This window comes from Hirundo rustica, chromosome 2 (genome assembly GCF_015227805.2).
Source record: "Hirundo rustica isolate bHirRus1 chromosome 2, bHirRus1.pri.v3, whole genome shotgun sequence".
Taxonomy (NCBI): Eukaryota; Metazoa; Chordata; class Aves; order Passeriformes; family Hirundinidae; genus Hirundo; species Hirundo rustica.
The window spans coordinates 105,889,252-105,905,032 of record NC_053451.1 but is presented as its reverse complement, the minus strand read 5'-3'; the positions used below and the strand labels follow the sequence as shown (position 1 = coordinate 105,905,032).

General features: G+C 43.4%; 1 protein-coding gene across 4 annotated transcripts in view; it reads left to right on the top strand.

Annotated features, from left to right (window-relative positions):
- Positions 1-1,805: 1,805 nt before the first annotated feature.
- The window catches only part of PCYT1B (phosphate cytidylyltransferase 1B, choline), a 45,191-nt gene continuing 31,215 nt past the window's right edge, over positions 1,806-15,781 (top strand). The window contains exon 1 of one of the 4 annotated variants that reach the window (XM_040056294.2): positions 1,806-2,184. In XM_040056294.2, coding sequence (XP_039912228.1) covers positions 2,119-2,184 — 66 coding nt within the window. In that variant the 5' untranslated portion in view covers positions 1,806-2,118. Of the gene's footprint in view, positions 2,185-11,011; positions 11,116-11,323; positions 11,491-15,781 lie in introns of those variants that run through there. The other 3 variants (XM_040056295.1, XM_040056296.1, XM_040056293.1) reach the window with 3 other exon arrangements.

Here is a 15,781-nt window from a genome sequence, read left to right as displayed (position 1 = left end):
TTTTCAAAGCTTCAATTTAGACAACTGAAGCTTTACAAGTCCTCTCTCCTAAAAGAGTGCACATCTGTCTGTGTGTACATTCAGAAACCCAGGGAAAGTGATGGGGTTTTTGCTGTTTCTCCACAGATTAATCTCAATATTTTGTCCAAAAACATTAGTGCTGGCCAGTCATTACTCAAAAATGGTACCACCATCATTTGTAGAATTTTGTGGAGAAGCATTTACTGCTCATGAAAATATGCAGGCACTGACTCCAACTTCTAGCAAAGGCAGGTGGCACCACAGGGCTCCCTCCTTATGGCTATACACTCTTACAGAAATGCGAACTAATATTATTTGGTCTGAATACTCTGATTGTTTTCGACTGTCTAAAGAAGAGAATTTATATGGTTCTGAAAACTAAAATTATTTTCCTTCCTTCTCCACCAGGACTCCTTTGCATTGGTAAGAGAGAAATAAAAACCTCCCGATGCTCCAAACTTACATACCCAGGCGCTAATACATCATTATCCCATTGCTGGACCTAGTCTTAGGTGGAAGGAGAAGAATGACCCTAGCCACCCATGGCTGCTCCCTGGTGCTGAAAGAGGCTGGACACTGGCAGCCAGAGTGCCCATTGCCAGGGAGAATGAGACCCCTCTCAGCAGTTAATAGGCCAGCTTAGCTTAGCAAACATGCATCCTTGGAAACACTGCCAGCCACAGGGAGACTGGCTCTCTGATCTGCTGTCCTGGTTTCCACTATGATCGAGTTCATTTTCTTCCTAGTAACTGGCACACGGCTGTGTTTTGGATTCTGGAAATAATAATGCTGATAACACACTGATGTTTGGGTTGTTGCTGGGCAGTGTTTACACTAAGTTAAGGGCGTTTCAGCTTCTCCCCCCACTCTCCCAGCAAGGAGGCTGCAGGGCACAACGAGCTGGGAGGACACACAGCCAGGACAGCTGACCCCAGTTGATATTCCATACCATAAGATGTTGTGTCCAGTATATAAACCGGGGGTGGGGGGAAACTGGCCAGAGGGCACTGCTCAGGAACTGTCTGAGCAGGAGTGCGTGGGTGGTGAGCAATTGCACTGTGCATCACTTACTCTGGATATTCTAATTATTGTTGTTCTTCTTTTCTCTTCCTTTTTTCTCCTATTAAACTTTTTTTGTCTCAACCCCCATATTTTACTTTGGGTTTTTTCCCCCAGTTCTCTCCCACATCCCACTCAGGGGCCAGGTGGGAGCGTGAGTGAGTGAGTGTCTGTGTGCTGTTTAGCTGCCTGCCAGGTTAAACCAACACCACCCATACACAGCCCCTCCTTCACAGGAGTGTGACACAGTTTGCTTTTTTTAAACATGTGCACAAAACAAGATCATATCACCAAGACTGATGTGGGATTCAAAATCAGAAGTTAGTCAATTTTTAAGCTATAATACGTAAAGATCTCTAAAATAACAATATCTCTAAACTCTTCAGTTTGAATAAAAATAGAATGCCACTGCATTTCACATATACCTAGCCTTCACATGCTATGGATTTTTGAATTGGCTGGGGTTTGATGCTTTTGATTAAAATGAAACAATACTCTTTGTCAGCTCTCATGTGAACAGTAGCATGTTTGTCATTCAGGTGATGCCATGACTTGAGACGGTACACAGTGATACAATTAATTTCCCAAACGGAAGTTGTTGCCATAGCTCCACTGTGGGACAGCGCAGATCAAACAAAAGACTTTTTCACGGATGCCAGTTCAATCCTAACATTCATCTCTGGCCATAACAAGAATGCATCTGTTTCCCACAGCACAGCATAACAAGCATATTTAAGTGCTGCAGGGGGAAAAGAGTAAAAGATGGTGGGAGCAAGGGATGGACTTTGCTTTGGGAAGGAAAAATAACCCAGCAAGATTTGGGACTTCCTCTGCTAAAGGCTTTATAACAGCAGATTGCTTTGAGCTGATCTTTAACCTCCCTTTGGACAGCCGTACAAGAACAACTTGGCATGACCTTTGCTCAGTTGTCTTTTAAGAACAAGAAGTGGGAATTCTGGGGGTTCAGAGCCAGCGAGATTCCCTCAAGGCAAGTGTGATAGCTGCAGAGAAAAGTGCAAGACAAGCATAGTAACGAAGATGGCAGGCAGCAAAAAACACAGTATGGAAGAAGAAGCTCAGAAAACTCCCAGATTTCAACAAAAGGTGATAAAGATGTATTTTTGTTTTGTTTTGTTTTTGTTTTCTCAAAGCTGCAATTTAAATATGTAAGTTATTAATAGTAAATACTGTAAATGCATTGCAAGCATTCCAAGGTAATATAAACAATTGTTTACATTAGCATAGGAAAGTACAAATGAATTATAGTATCAAAACTAATTTAAATATACAAAATAATTACTGTATTGAGGATTATTTTTCTCTTCCTTTTAATGACTAGAGTGTGCTTGATCTGCTGCAAAAACAGTAGGTCAAAAAGTTAAAACTCTCAGAATCAGACATTACACATTAAGCTTATGGTAGGTAATGCTTTTGATGATAGAAAATATCCGTTAAAACTAAGAGTGGTGGTATAATAACAATGCCAGTAAATCATGAATGACAGCAAGACAGCAAATTCACCTGTACTATGTCTGTCTCAAAATGCTTAAACATTATTATATTGCTGTTAAGTACAGACTATCTTTGTGGAGAATTGTGTTTGTGTGCATGCTACTCAAAATATGAGTGTATATGTTCTATGTGTATGTTTCCTACAAACATAGATTATTTCATTGTCTTACTTTTAATCCTTACATTGGTCTGAATTAATGCACATTACCACTAAATTAACTTAAAGTTTTTCCTTCTAATTTCATCCATCTCTGACCACTTCTGCAGCTGCTTACTAAACTACTTACTAAATGTGCTATGCATGTGATATTTCAACAAGAATTATTTAACTGTTTGGGGGACTAAACTCCTCAAGAATCACCGATTTCATAAATTAAAAATAAATCTCAAATCATTACTTTACAAGGCATCTTTGCTTTCAAAACCCTTCACATATAGTTAATTGCAGAAGTATGAAAAAATAGATCTTCTCCTTGTGTTTATCAATAATGATAATGCAGACATTTATGTTAAAAGGGTAAATTCCTTGCTTAACAGTCCTCTAAATGCCTTTTCTTCACTGCACAGCTCTTTTTAATTTCATACCTGAGTTACTTGCTAACAACAGGATGAAGAGAATAAAGTTGTTATTAGATTGCTAAGGCTCTGAAATAAAAACGTGAAATAGAAAAAAGAACACACACTAATTTCCATTACAACAGAAAAAGTCTATGGAATGAACATTCAGAGACACTTTTTTTCTTTCTTAAACAAACACAATTCAATTCTGATTGCAGTTAAATTACAGCAAATCCTAGTAACTGGACCAGAATTGGTGGAATTATGCTAACTGGAACAGAGAGCAGAATCTCATCACCTGCTTGCCTAATACAATATTCCTATTCAAGCCTAGAAGAAAAGTACAAAATATTATAATGTACATTAAATAAGGAAGACAAGTGAGAGCAAACTCACAGAAAATGAACCCTCACATAATTATAATGTCTAAGAATTAAGTCTGATGCCAATGGTATTCAAGAGCATACAGTTATTGCCACAGCATGAAAGTCTCTGTTTTAACTACTTTCAGAACTCTCTCTTTACAATTGCACAAAAATGAACAATTAATGTATAAGCAGAGCATTATTGCAGAGAGGCTGTTACATTTCAAGACCTGGCTGAAGATCAAATGTGCTTCCATGGGTGAATACTCTCAGCATTCGCTATTTCACGTCTCTTTGGCAGAAAGCAGAACAGCATCATGAGATGCTGCTGAGTCTTATTGTAATCCTGACAGCTCTGGTTCTGGAGAAGGCTGCACTCACACTGTGGGGAAAAAACAAGGGCCAAGTGCTCCCTGCAGTAGGGGAGCCAGGCAGAAAGCTGAGGCCTTTTCCCCCAGCTTGAGGACTGTGAGCAGGGCAGCCTGGAGATGAGAGTCAGGATCAGCCAGGATAAGTCCACAGTGCTGAGACTGGTCTCAAAATAAACCAGAAACACGACTCAGGGTCAGGTCTGGTGATGGTAACTTGGGTCAGATGCAGCCCGGTGATCACCAAGCAAGCTGTGGAATGATCTTAAAGGTGATCCAGTTCCAACCCTTGTGTCACAGGCAGGGACACCTTCCACTAGACCAGATTGCTCAAAGACCAATTCAGTCTGGCCTTGAACACTTCCGCTGGGGAATCACCAAACAAGTCCATTGAACATGGCAGGTGCTGGGTCAGGCTAGGGAGCCAGAGGCATGGCCGTGGCTGAGCTGGATGGAGACCAGCACTCCTGCAGCTCAGCTCCAGCAACAGGCCAGAACTCAGAGCCCACAAGCTGGCAGGGGACCCAGGTGAGGCTTGGTCAGGACTGACAGTGCCCTCACAGCCTTGACAGCAATTCCCATTCCCCACAAACAAGGTGTGTCCTGACACCTGAGGGCTCAGAAGGGGAAGGGGGATTTTGTTGAGGCAGGTTGTCAGTGGATAACTTCATGGACACTCAAGCAGGGCAGGGACAATGGCCTGGAAAGGGGCCACAGCAGATGGAACTAGAGGGTAGCAGGAACCCTATGGAGCAGCCCCAAGGGACTGCCAGGTGGGTACTGAGAGGAGGTTCACTCAGGAACTGGGGTTGGACAGGGGGCCAGTACAATGAGGACACCAAAGCCAGCCAGGCACAGGAGGGATTGCAGCAGATCCCACACAGACATGGGCCAGGCCCCACCGTGCTCAGCTCAGGGCTCAGGAAGGCCTGATCTAGCTGGCAGCGTGTAGCAAGGGGCAGCTGCTCCCTGAGGACAAGGAGACAATGACATGATATGGCTGGTGGGGGGCTTGACACCCAGGGCTACGCCCCACAGACCCAGGCAGGGTGAGCTGTCAGGCCCAGCCCAGAGTCCAGATCATCATACGAGATTTTGGACCTCCCTCATCACCACAGACAAGGTAGAAACACAAACCAGGTCAGGCCTAGTGGTGGTGTCTCCTTGTGTGTTGCTCTTCCAGTGGCGTCTGATCTTGCTTTCCAACAATAGCAAGTCACAAATTTTTATTTCCTTTCAAGTCCAGCTTTTGATTCTTTCTGTGGACACTAGCAGGAAAGTAACTGTGAGCCTGAGAGAAAAGATCTTTCCAGTTAAGTTTGGTACTTGATCTACCTTAGTTTAGGCAAAATGGAAGAAGCTGTTACAGGAAGAGGCATTCAGATAATAGCAAAAGCTATACTAGCTCCCAGATAGCCATTTTACAGTGCAAAAAGTAGGTGTTTTGTTTCAAATAAAGTGTGTGTCTTTACTCAGATTATGAAACTCTCCATTTATTAAGGTTTTGGTACCCAAAATATTAATGTGAACCCCTAACAATCACTCAAATGCAGTTTATAGTATGATTTATTATGATTCACTTGGAAGGTTTGCAGTTTGGAGTAGTATGGGAAAAAAGCTGTGAAGGCACTTGCGTGAAACATTGACAAATGGAAAGATAAAGGTTGACAGGAACAGTGGAAAGAAAAAGAAGTATTGGAGACTTGTAATCCTGGAAAAGATAGCGTGACAGAATACTAATGTTCAGTCCAAGAAGTTTGAAATTGAGCTGGCAGAAAAGGAAGGCACCAGAGATATTGAAAAATGGATAGAAGTGAGTGCAATACAAATATGTTCAAGAAAGGTAGTCTTAGCTTTGTGTGGATTTAAGGAGATTGGAGTGCTTATCTGGAAAGCCAGAAGAAGGGATGGAAGGGATAACAACACAGTTTAAATGTAAATAGTGAAGAGATTTTTCTTAAATTATATTTTATCTGTAACAATAAGAAGGAGGGCAGAGAATATGAATCATTTAAACAAAGTTTATGCTGAGATGTATAAAGCTGAGAGATCTGTAGCATTCAGCATTGTATTTCTTGTAGCAGTAAAGTTGCAGCTGTAGTCCCATGCTTGCATCACTCTGTAAGAAATCTACAGAGAACCCAAAATAAAGCAGGGAGGATAATGGAAAGACTGTAGTATGTGACCTCTGAGAAATTATTGCAGCTGGGACAGTTTAATCTAGAAAAGTCAAGAGATGTAACAAAAGTACCAACCTGACTGCTGAATGTCAGCTCTCTGCTCCAAATCCTCAAACTGTTGTTTCAAAATCTTAACCACAGTAGTCATACAATAGTCAAGGAGAGTAAATCTGTTCTCTGTGTCCAGTAGCAAAAGCAAACAGTGGCAGTAATTTGCAGCAATGGAGGTTCAGATGAGGCATTCAGAAAAACTTTCCAGTAAGAGTGAACAGTGTTAAGAGTGGATTAAATAGATAATTTGGGTTCTGGGAGGGGAAGGACCAACAGAGGTTAGTTAATCTAAGTGCTTTCTAACCTCTAAGCATCCATCAATAAAGTGTCACTGCTGAGAATCCCTCAAATCCCTCAACCTCCCCTAACAACATTTACTCAATAAGTAAAAGCTTGATTTAGATCATCAAGGACAATCTAATAATGGGAGGGACCGATTTAACATTTCCCACACTAAGTGACCATCTCTCTGACTCAGGAAGAGTGAAATGAAGACAGATACCCTCTTGGTCAAAACCCAACCATGATTTCTGACCATTTGCTTCAGAAATACTTATAAAAGTAGTTCACGAAAGAGCAAGAACAGAAAGAACCTCTCCCAAAGTGGGGTACCCCACAAATTCAAAACAGTGCTACAAAGCACAGATGAATGGCATCACCAAAGGCCACTATTTTCAAGAATTTGTGTATTTCAGGTGATTTACATGTAAACTATATCAGAATTAACATGACATTTTTAGTTAAACTCTTAGATAAAGACTGACTAATTTGATTCTATACAAGTATCCTGAGAACATAGATTTTATTAAACATCACATCTTCACTAATTGTGGAAAGAACCAGGTATAAAATCACGCTGTACCAAATACCATGTTTTTACTTTTCTTGATTTATGGAACGTCATTGCATATAAAAAAAACTTTGTGGATTTAATCTGCATACATTTTATAAGACTGACTCATAAACAGTAAATATTTTTGATTTATTCTGACAAAAAGAGGATCATTTATAAGCATTGTGCATTCCACTGGAATAATGAACTGCTCTTAAAAATTAATTAAAGCTACAGTATCAGCCAACATTACATGGAAGCAGCAAAGTGATTGCTGTTGGAGGCGATGAAAACTTATAGGCTGTAGTTTAATTCATACCTTTCATTCTCTACCTTTTTTCCCCACCTAGACAGGAGGGAAAAAGATATCAACCATTGTGGAGTTTTAATCTCAGTCTAAAAATATATGATTTAACTAATTGATCATCTCAGCAATAAGGTATCTTTTTCTGCTATTTTTGACTATTAATTCTAGCATGTCTGGAATCAGCATGACATTGATAGATACATAGATACATAAATACAGGGATTCATGCATACATATATAAATACATAGAAACACAGTATTTTAGCAAATCATATTTTAGCGTATTTTAGCTCCAGACATAAACCATTCCTTCATCTTACAAAGGCTTGCAGTTGATCTTATGAAATCTTACAGTTAAAACCTTCAGTATCCAAAATATATCCATTGAAGCAAAATTTATTAAGGCTCATGGGTTAAATATTCAGTAATTTATTCTGTTATGTTTTCTTGTAGATGCTTGGCTTTGAAGTCAAACACTATTTAACCACACTTTTTTTTTCAGGGTTTCCTGATGACTTTTGAACAGAAATTATGTGAGGGTCTGCATATCTTCATTTTAACTCAATTATAAGTCAGAAGATTTTTGCAGCCTCTCTCAGGCAAAGACCATTTTAAATGCAACTTCAGCTGTGCTAATTGGTGCTTGAGATCTATGAAGCTCAGAGAGGGATCATACTTTCAGTTTGAGAAATGAGAGGATTTAAATGTAACATCTAAACATATATAAATCTTTTATAAGTAATTGTTGCAGTTTGAGAACTGAAGTTCTGTATTAAAAAAACCCCAAACCACTATGTATCAGGTGGAACCTTTCTAACAACTGAGGTTTTTCCCTGTTTGGGGCCTCTCCAATTCAGACCTTGAAATTAGTGGTAGGAGGATTGGGATCATGGTTTCCTGGCTTGTTTGCCTGTAATCTGTATGCCCCGGCACAAGATTTTTATGCATCAGATGTCTATTCAACCCAAGCAGCAGTTGCAAAGAGCTCAGTCATTAAAGACCATGGTGATGTGTTCCTGTTACTTGTGAAGAAATGGTAGGAGACCGCCCAGGAGACCATGATCAGCCTGACACAGGATATTGGTTACAGAAGAGAAATTAGAGGCGTGAACCTCCCCATCCATGGCTCTTGCTCCACTGTTCTTTTAAAAGCTGGCTGACTTATAAAGATTCACAGAAGACCATCTGTTGAGCTTTTCCAAACAAACCTAATTTGTATTTATTTATTTTAGAGAGTAAAGAAGGACACACTCCAGACTTTTGAAAGCTCATTTAGCCCCTACAGCTAGAAGATGAAGTTTAGGATACCTTATTCAAGATATCCAATATGTTGACTAAGATTTCTAGACAAATCGCATTTGGACAGACATGACAGACCCTACATCCTTCTCTCTGCCATTATTTCAACTTCCTCTCTCTCTTGTAATGAGGTACACAATATATTTTTTTATGCTCTTCAAACAGAAGGCCAGAATACATAAAGTATTTACCAGAGATGGAAATTAAATAAGCAGCATGAAAAGTATTCCACTTCCACTTTGAAATTCTGGCCCAGCTTAGATAGGTGATGACACTACCACATGAGAAACATCATTCTGTAATGTTACATGTATATGGAAAGACCTATCTGTAGAGAAGATGAATCAAAATGCAGCTGGAGTCAATAGCACACTCTCAGCACGAAAGCAAAAATGAAATTCGGCCTTTCATACTCAAAAGAAATAGAAGGCAAGGGAATTTACATTTCCAGTATATTGGCAATCATCCCACTTCAAGAAAGTGTGCTTTCCTTTCATCTCCATTCCCATGCACCTGCCTGGTCAGGGAGGGCTGGACACTCACCCTGGATATGTCCATACCTGGTGCTACTCCTTCAGGACATCAGCACCAATCTCTGAAGAGCTGGCATATGTGGCTGGGTTTATAAAAGGGCTCCCTGCTACCTCTGGCTGCTCCAGTCCTAGCATTGTTCATCTGTGCTGTCCAAATATTCTTCTAACAGCATAACACTCCTGCAAATATTTTTCCTAAGGAAATGAGCTATAAATTTCAGGCCAAGTGCTGCATTAATCATGATTTAATCATTTCCCTTGAGTATGCTTTCCATAATTTGTGAGTAGCTCTTGCAGAATCATGATAAAGGAACTTACTTAATAAGGAAAAGATTCAGCTGTGAGATTTATTTAGTTTGGCTACTTGTTTTTCTTACTTTCTCACCTCTTTTGACATGTATTTTCCTTTTTTTTCTTGACAGCTGTCTCATTCTTTCTTTTGTCATTCTCTTTTCTTTCTACTTTCTTTCTCATCTCCTCTTATTTACTTATTTACCCCTTTTCCTTTCACCTAGTTCATATATTTTTGTATTTCACTTGGTTTTCTTTGAAGATGTGCAAAAGATAAATACATTTGAAATTCAGATCTCAAGGGAAAAGACCCTGAAGCACAATTCTCTTGTAATTCCTCATGAGTCTGGATGGCCTTAGATGCTCGTGTCCTCTGATGAAGTCTGATTTTTAAAAGCACTGACAAGTGCCCACTGAAGCTAAGTACTACTGTAATCCACTTTCATGATTCTATCAAAGTTAACAATAGCCTATGGAGCCTCTCTGTTCTAAAAATTTTTGGCTTTATATGATCTCGGTCATATTCTCAAGCTATTTAACAGTAAGAAGGATGGTGATTTCACTTTAGCAGTGTCAAAGCTACAGTTGCACGTGTTGAAGCAGCTGTACAGCACAACCGAAGATGTAGTCGTGGCTCCTGGGTATGTGTCAGCCAGGTCCTATGTGAAGGGCCCGGGAGCTCTGAATTTGCCTATGATTCGAAGCATTTTGCTGCATTTAGAGAGAGCTGCTACCATTACGGCCGTGTTCTTTAGCCATCTCTCGGCAGAACAGAACGACGCTTTTGCCAAAACTGTTATAATAGCCTTCACTAAAAGGCAATTCATTTCTTCAGCACCAGGAATGTGGCGCTCCCAGCACCGTGCTCCTCTCGGGCAGCCCGGCGGCGCAGGCACCCCGGCAGCGCGGCGCGGCCGGCGGGAGCTGTCCGGTCAGCACCGCCCCGCCTTCGGCTGCTTCGGAACCGGCCAAACCTCACGGCGGGTCGCTGTGAGGGGGCTGCCGAGACCGCCCGGCCCGGCTGTGCCGCCGCGCCCGCGGTGGGGGTCGGGGCGGACACACCGATGCGGCTCCTGGTGCGGCGCTGCCTCCCGAAGGCCCGCACAGCTCCGGCACCGACCGCGCCTGCCGTGCTCGGAACACGGATCGGGGTCTGAGCCAGCAGTGCCCTGGGGGCCAGGACAGTCAGTGGGATCCTGGGGTGCACTAGGGAGAGCATTGCCAGCAGGGCAGGGAGGTGACCCTCTCCCTCTGCTCAGCCCTGGTGAGATGAGTGTATCTGGAGTGCTGTGGCCAGTTCTGGGCTCCTCAGGACAATAGAGACTTGGAGATCCTGGAGTGGCTCCACTGGATGGCAACAAATACTATTAAGAGACTGGAGCATCTCTCTAACAAGGAGAAGCTGAAGAAGTTGTGCCTGTTTAGCATCTACAGGAGACGACTGAGAGGGAACCTCACTAACGTGTATAAATATCTAAAGGGAGGGCGCCAAGAGGACAGAGCCTTTTGAAGGCTCCTCTCGGGGTTGCCAAGCTTAGGACAAGAGGCAACGAGCAGAAACTGATGTACAGGAAGTTCTACCTGAACATGAGGAAGAACTTCTCAACATTGCATGTGACCGGTCAGTGGCACAGATTGCCCGGAGAAGTTGTGCGGTCTCGCTCACCGGAGATGTTCGAGAACCTTCTGGACGCAGTCCTGTGCCATGTGCCATGGGACGGCCCTGCTCGACCCGGGAGGTGGGAGGCGCTGGCTCCGCGGGCTCCTCGAGCCCGGCCCGTTCCGACCCGCTGGGACTCGCGGGGCGGGGCCCGCCCGCGGAGCCGCCGCGGGCAGCGCGCGGTGGCGCGGCGGAGCAGCAGCCAATCAGAAGCCCGCATGCAAATGTTCTGCCCCGCCCCCCGCGCGCGGAGCGGGGCGGGGCCCGCCGGTTGCCGTGGCGACGCGCGCGGCCGAGCCCCCGGGCGGCTCCCGGGGAGACCCCCCGCGCCGGGCGGGCCCGGGCGGCGGCCATGCCAGTGCGTGCGGCCGGTGCTGAGTCAGGAACGGGTATCCCCAAATCCTCCTCCGAGGCCATGGAGGAGCTGGAACACACCTGCCCGCAGCCGCGCCTGGTGAGTCGGGCCCGGCCGCGGCCCACCCGCTCGAGCCGCCCGGGGTATTGCCGGGCCGCCGGGCCGGGGGCGAGGGAGGGAGCTCCCGGGCGGCCGGTGTCGCCTCACGGCCGGTCCCTTTGTGCGACGCCAGGGAAAGGGCGAGCGAAGGCTGTCCGAGGTGGGCTGTGCCGTGCCGTGCCGGAACTTGGGGCAGTGCGGTGACAGCCAGGCGGGATTCCTGGTCTGCCCGTTAAAAGCCCGGATCCCCCGCGCTCCCGACGGGTCCGGGCGCGCCCGGGCGCCGGCGCGGCTGCCGCATGTGTGCGGGTGGCGGGAGGCGTGTGGTGGCCAAGCCGTGTTACGATCTAAAATGCTGCCTGTTTCCTGTAGTGGATGCAGAGGAGCGGCCCGCGCTCCAAGGAGCCGGTGGCGGGGAGCGATGGTTGGTCCCAGCCTCTCCCGCCGGGAATGGCACCCCCGGGGGCTCCTCAGTGACCACCCGGACCCGTTCTGCCCTGCGGGCCGGCTCTCGGACGGGTTACTGCGCCCAGCAATGGCAAATCCCGCTTTTCTCAACTTTAAGGGTCCGGTGGAGAGTTGCCCGTTCGATTCAGGATTTGTAAGGAAAAAGAGACTCTTGGAGAGCTGCGGTTTTGGGGGGCGACAGGAGAATGAGGGAGGGCCGCGAGAGTGATAAAGTAACTCCTCTGATGTTCTTTGCTTAAAGACTTCCTTAGACCGTGTAGGCAACTTCACAAGGCTGCTGTACCCCAAGAGTTCAGGTTCTGAGAGCTGTCCTTCTTTTCATGTGGTCGTTTAAAATATTTCGAGTGTTTCCTTCCTTCTTATTTAAATCTGTTATTATTCCCACCAGGCATAATACCCCAGCATGGTATGCACCATTGGCAAGGTGGTAGAAGGTTAATAATAACAATACATAAATGCAATCACAGAACTGTGGAGGCAGTGTCAAGATGTGAAAATTCATGATGTATGCAACAGTTTAGTACTGGAAATTAGATCATTTAACACCAGAATTCAGTCCCGGTGCTAATTAAAACGTATTTAAACATCAAACTGAAGTAATTAAATTCAATGCATTAGTTGAGACATTGTTCTGATATGACAAGAAATAGCAACAGTCATTGGAGTTGACCTAAATTAATATTTTCTTCTTGCTCATGTTATAATTAGATTCAGCTTTAAAGAAGACTATTAATTTGTTCATGGAAAGCTTTTGGAGCTGTTTTAATAAAGAGTTAGCTCAGGTGTAGTTAGTAGTGCAGTGTGTTAGTACAGGCTGTCTAAGATTTCTCTGTCAAAAGCTCAGATATAACAACCTGTTTGAATATATTACTCTATGTAGTCTGACATTTTAAAAGATTTTAAAGAAAGGAGTGACAATATGATACCAGTATTTACAGTATCATGCATTCTGGTATAATTTCTGTGGAAATTAAGGTGACAGAGTACATGAATGGAACAGGAATTCATTGTGATGTTTTAGATCTTCCTAAGTACCAATGGTGGACAATGGAGATATTTTAAATAAATGTCTGTGGAAAGTGTGTCCTTATGAAGTGATACCTCATCAGTCATCACATCTGTGCTACCTTCAGGCTAAAAAAAAAAATTGCCTGGTGAAGTATAATGCAATACACTGAACTCACAGCACAGAGAGTGAGGCAAACAAGTGTAGCCAAGCAGTGTCTGAAGTGAGAAGAACTAAGGGTAGGTGTCCTGAAGAGTTAAAGTGAATCACCCCTTGACAGACGGTCTGCTGACATGGACATCAAGTTCCTATCAGTTTTTAAGATCTTTGGTACTTGGTCATATCTCATCCTTTGGAAGGCAGCACGTGCAGTGGTGGGCCAGTAACCTTGTCACCTAGATTATCACTGTAAAGGAAAGAGGATGTCTCAGATAACATTTTTAGTATTGTTCTATTATCACCTCAGGCTGATACCTCAGGATAGCTTTGGTACCTCAGAATGATATAGCTGGTGGCAAGTCTGTGATATTTAGAGATGACTTTTTAATGCTGTTCATTGGTTCTCACACATCTCTAAAATTAATTATCTGGGCTTTCAGGTTATATATAGGCTAAGTTGTAGGAACCAGTTTTTCTTGAGAAATCACTTCAAGTTTTAGAAAGTGGAAAGGGGTTGGGTCTTTTTTGAAACTGTTGTCCTTTTCATTGAAACAGGAATTATTTTTTTAAAGCCTTAAAACTGTGAATATTTTTAATGGATATCTGCCATTAGACTTCTGATTTTAGGTTATGAAGTCTGCTAGCTTGTCAGGAACTGTCACATTAGGACTAAAGAACCTGTGTCCTTCAAAGATCAAGAAATCAGGGGACATTGAAAGCAGTTCTAGGGTAAGTTTCAATGTGTATTGAAACCCGATGTTTTCCAGTGACTGGTACTGTTGTAATTATAAATTGCCATTAATTTTTTTCCCAAGACACTCTGTGCATTTTCTTAACCAGCTGGAGCATTAATGAGCATTTGTGTTGCTTCAGTCAATTCCTCTGCTCCATCTCTGACTTAATCTTTGTCTTCTTTATGTTATCAACTTCCATATATCTTAATGCCAGGGAAATGTCTCTGAGTGACCCCACATATCTTGATCTCAATGCACAACAGAGAAACAAACTCATCAGAGTCACAGATTTTATCCATAGAGGTGATTTTAGGAGTTTTGTAGACAAGAAAAAAACCCTCACAAATAGCATTTCTCCAGTCCTGGTTTGCATCCTTTTCCATTTATCCCTTTTTTCATCAAACTGCTGTGTTAGGCCACTTTGTCATCTGCTGTGGTCCCATTCATAATTTTAAGCCTCAGAGTAAGCATGGTTTGGTCATGGGGGCCTTCACTGTTTTCAGTGGGTTAAACATGACCTCTGGTCATACCATGCCACACATTCACGGTGTGGCAGTTGTCCCTGGATAACTTTCAGAAAGCTGCAGAGTGCTGCTGGGCTGTGGATCTCAGCCTGGGAGTCCTGCCCGTAGGGTTTGCCCTTGTGCATCAGTACTAAAAGGAAAGCTCTTAGTTTGACTAAGAGATACCATAGAAGGAAATACCAAAGAGGAAATACAAAACCTTGTGAAATTATTTGCTTTTTTTTAATATAGATAATTTATTTATGTCACTTGGGATCAAGAGTTTGACTTTGGTCCCATGTGTGTAGCTCCTTGAAGGATTGGTGTGTCCTTTGAAAATTACCAACCCTCACATGAAAGAAACGAACAGGCATTTCAGCACGCTTTGTTCAGGAAGACAGTTCCATGTGACATCTTTCATAAAAGAAAACAATGGCAATTTATAAGGACAGTGCTGCAGATAAGGTAAACCCAAATACACATTGAAACTTACTTGAAAACAAACTTCAGAAGGTAGTCTGCTTGGTCTCATCTTTCTCTTGAACACGATCTTTCCTTGTATTTTGTGTCTCTGTCATCCAACACAGTCATCAGTGGAAACATCTGGGAAAGCAAAGTACTCCTAGGACCTGGGAACCAATCAGAGCCTAACTAAGGGTTAGATAAGTTGAGGGAATGCAGGTCAATGCAACATACATTTCCATCACTGTACTTAGTTTAAGAAACTAGATAAGCGGAAACCCACCTGAATTAACTGGGGTGAACTACAGGGGAGAAGAGGGAATGGGTATGTGGTTGATTTGGCCTGTGCTCACAGGCACATCAGTGGGTAGAGGGCAAGGCAGGAGGAATTAAGCAGCAGTTTTCATTAATTTGAAGTGAATCTATCTTTAAGATGATGTGAAGAAGCAGGTAAGTGCTTTTTGTTCTGTCTTCTCTGCCCTAGACAGCGCTATCCCCCAAATACTGGGCTATTCAAGAGAACGTGGCATCCATACTACCCTTGGATGTCTGTTCTCAGGCAGCTGAAGCTGCGGCCAGCTCTCATTTCTTGTACAGAAAGTGGCATTGGGGCCCTGTGTGGAAGTTCCAAGTAGTTTATTGGGGGCTTTTTTCGATCATCATTGCAAGGACAGACTAGCTATCCTGGATACTTCATCTGTCCATATGGTAGGTAAAATGTTCTGCCAAGGCACTGCAAGTGTCATGGCCATTTGAGGTTCACCCTTGCAGTCCCAGCACTGCTCCAAAAAGCCCAGATTTATTTCTGTAGTGTTGTGAGATTGAGGCTACAGACTTTTACAGATCTATAGGAATTAGGTATTATGTGTCTTGGGGCCACTGAATCTACTTCTTGGAGAACAAGACTAAAGTACATCTGAATGACATCTCACAAAATTTTAGGTATCAGCTGCTTTAGC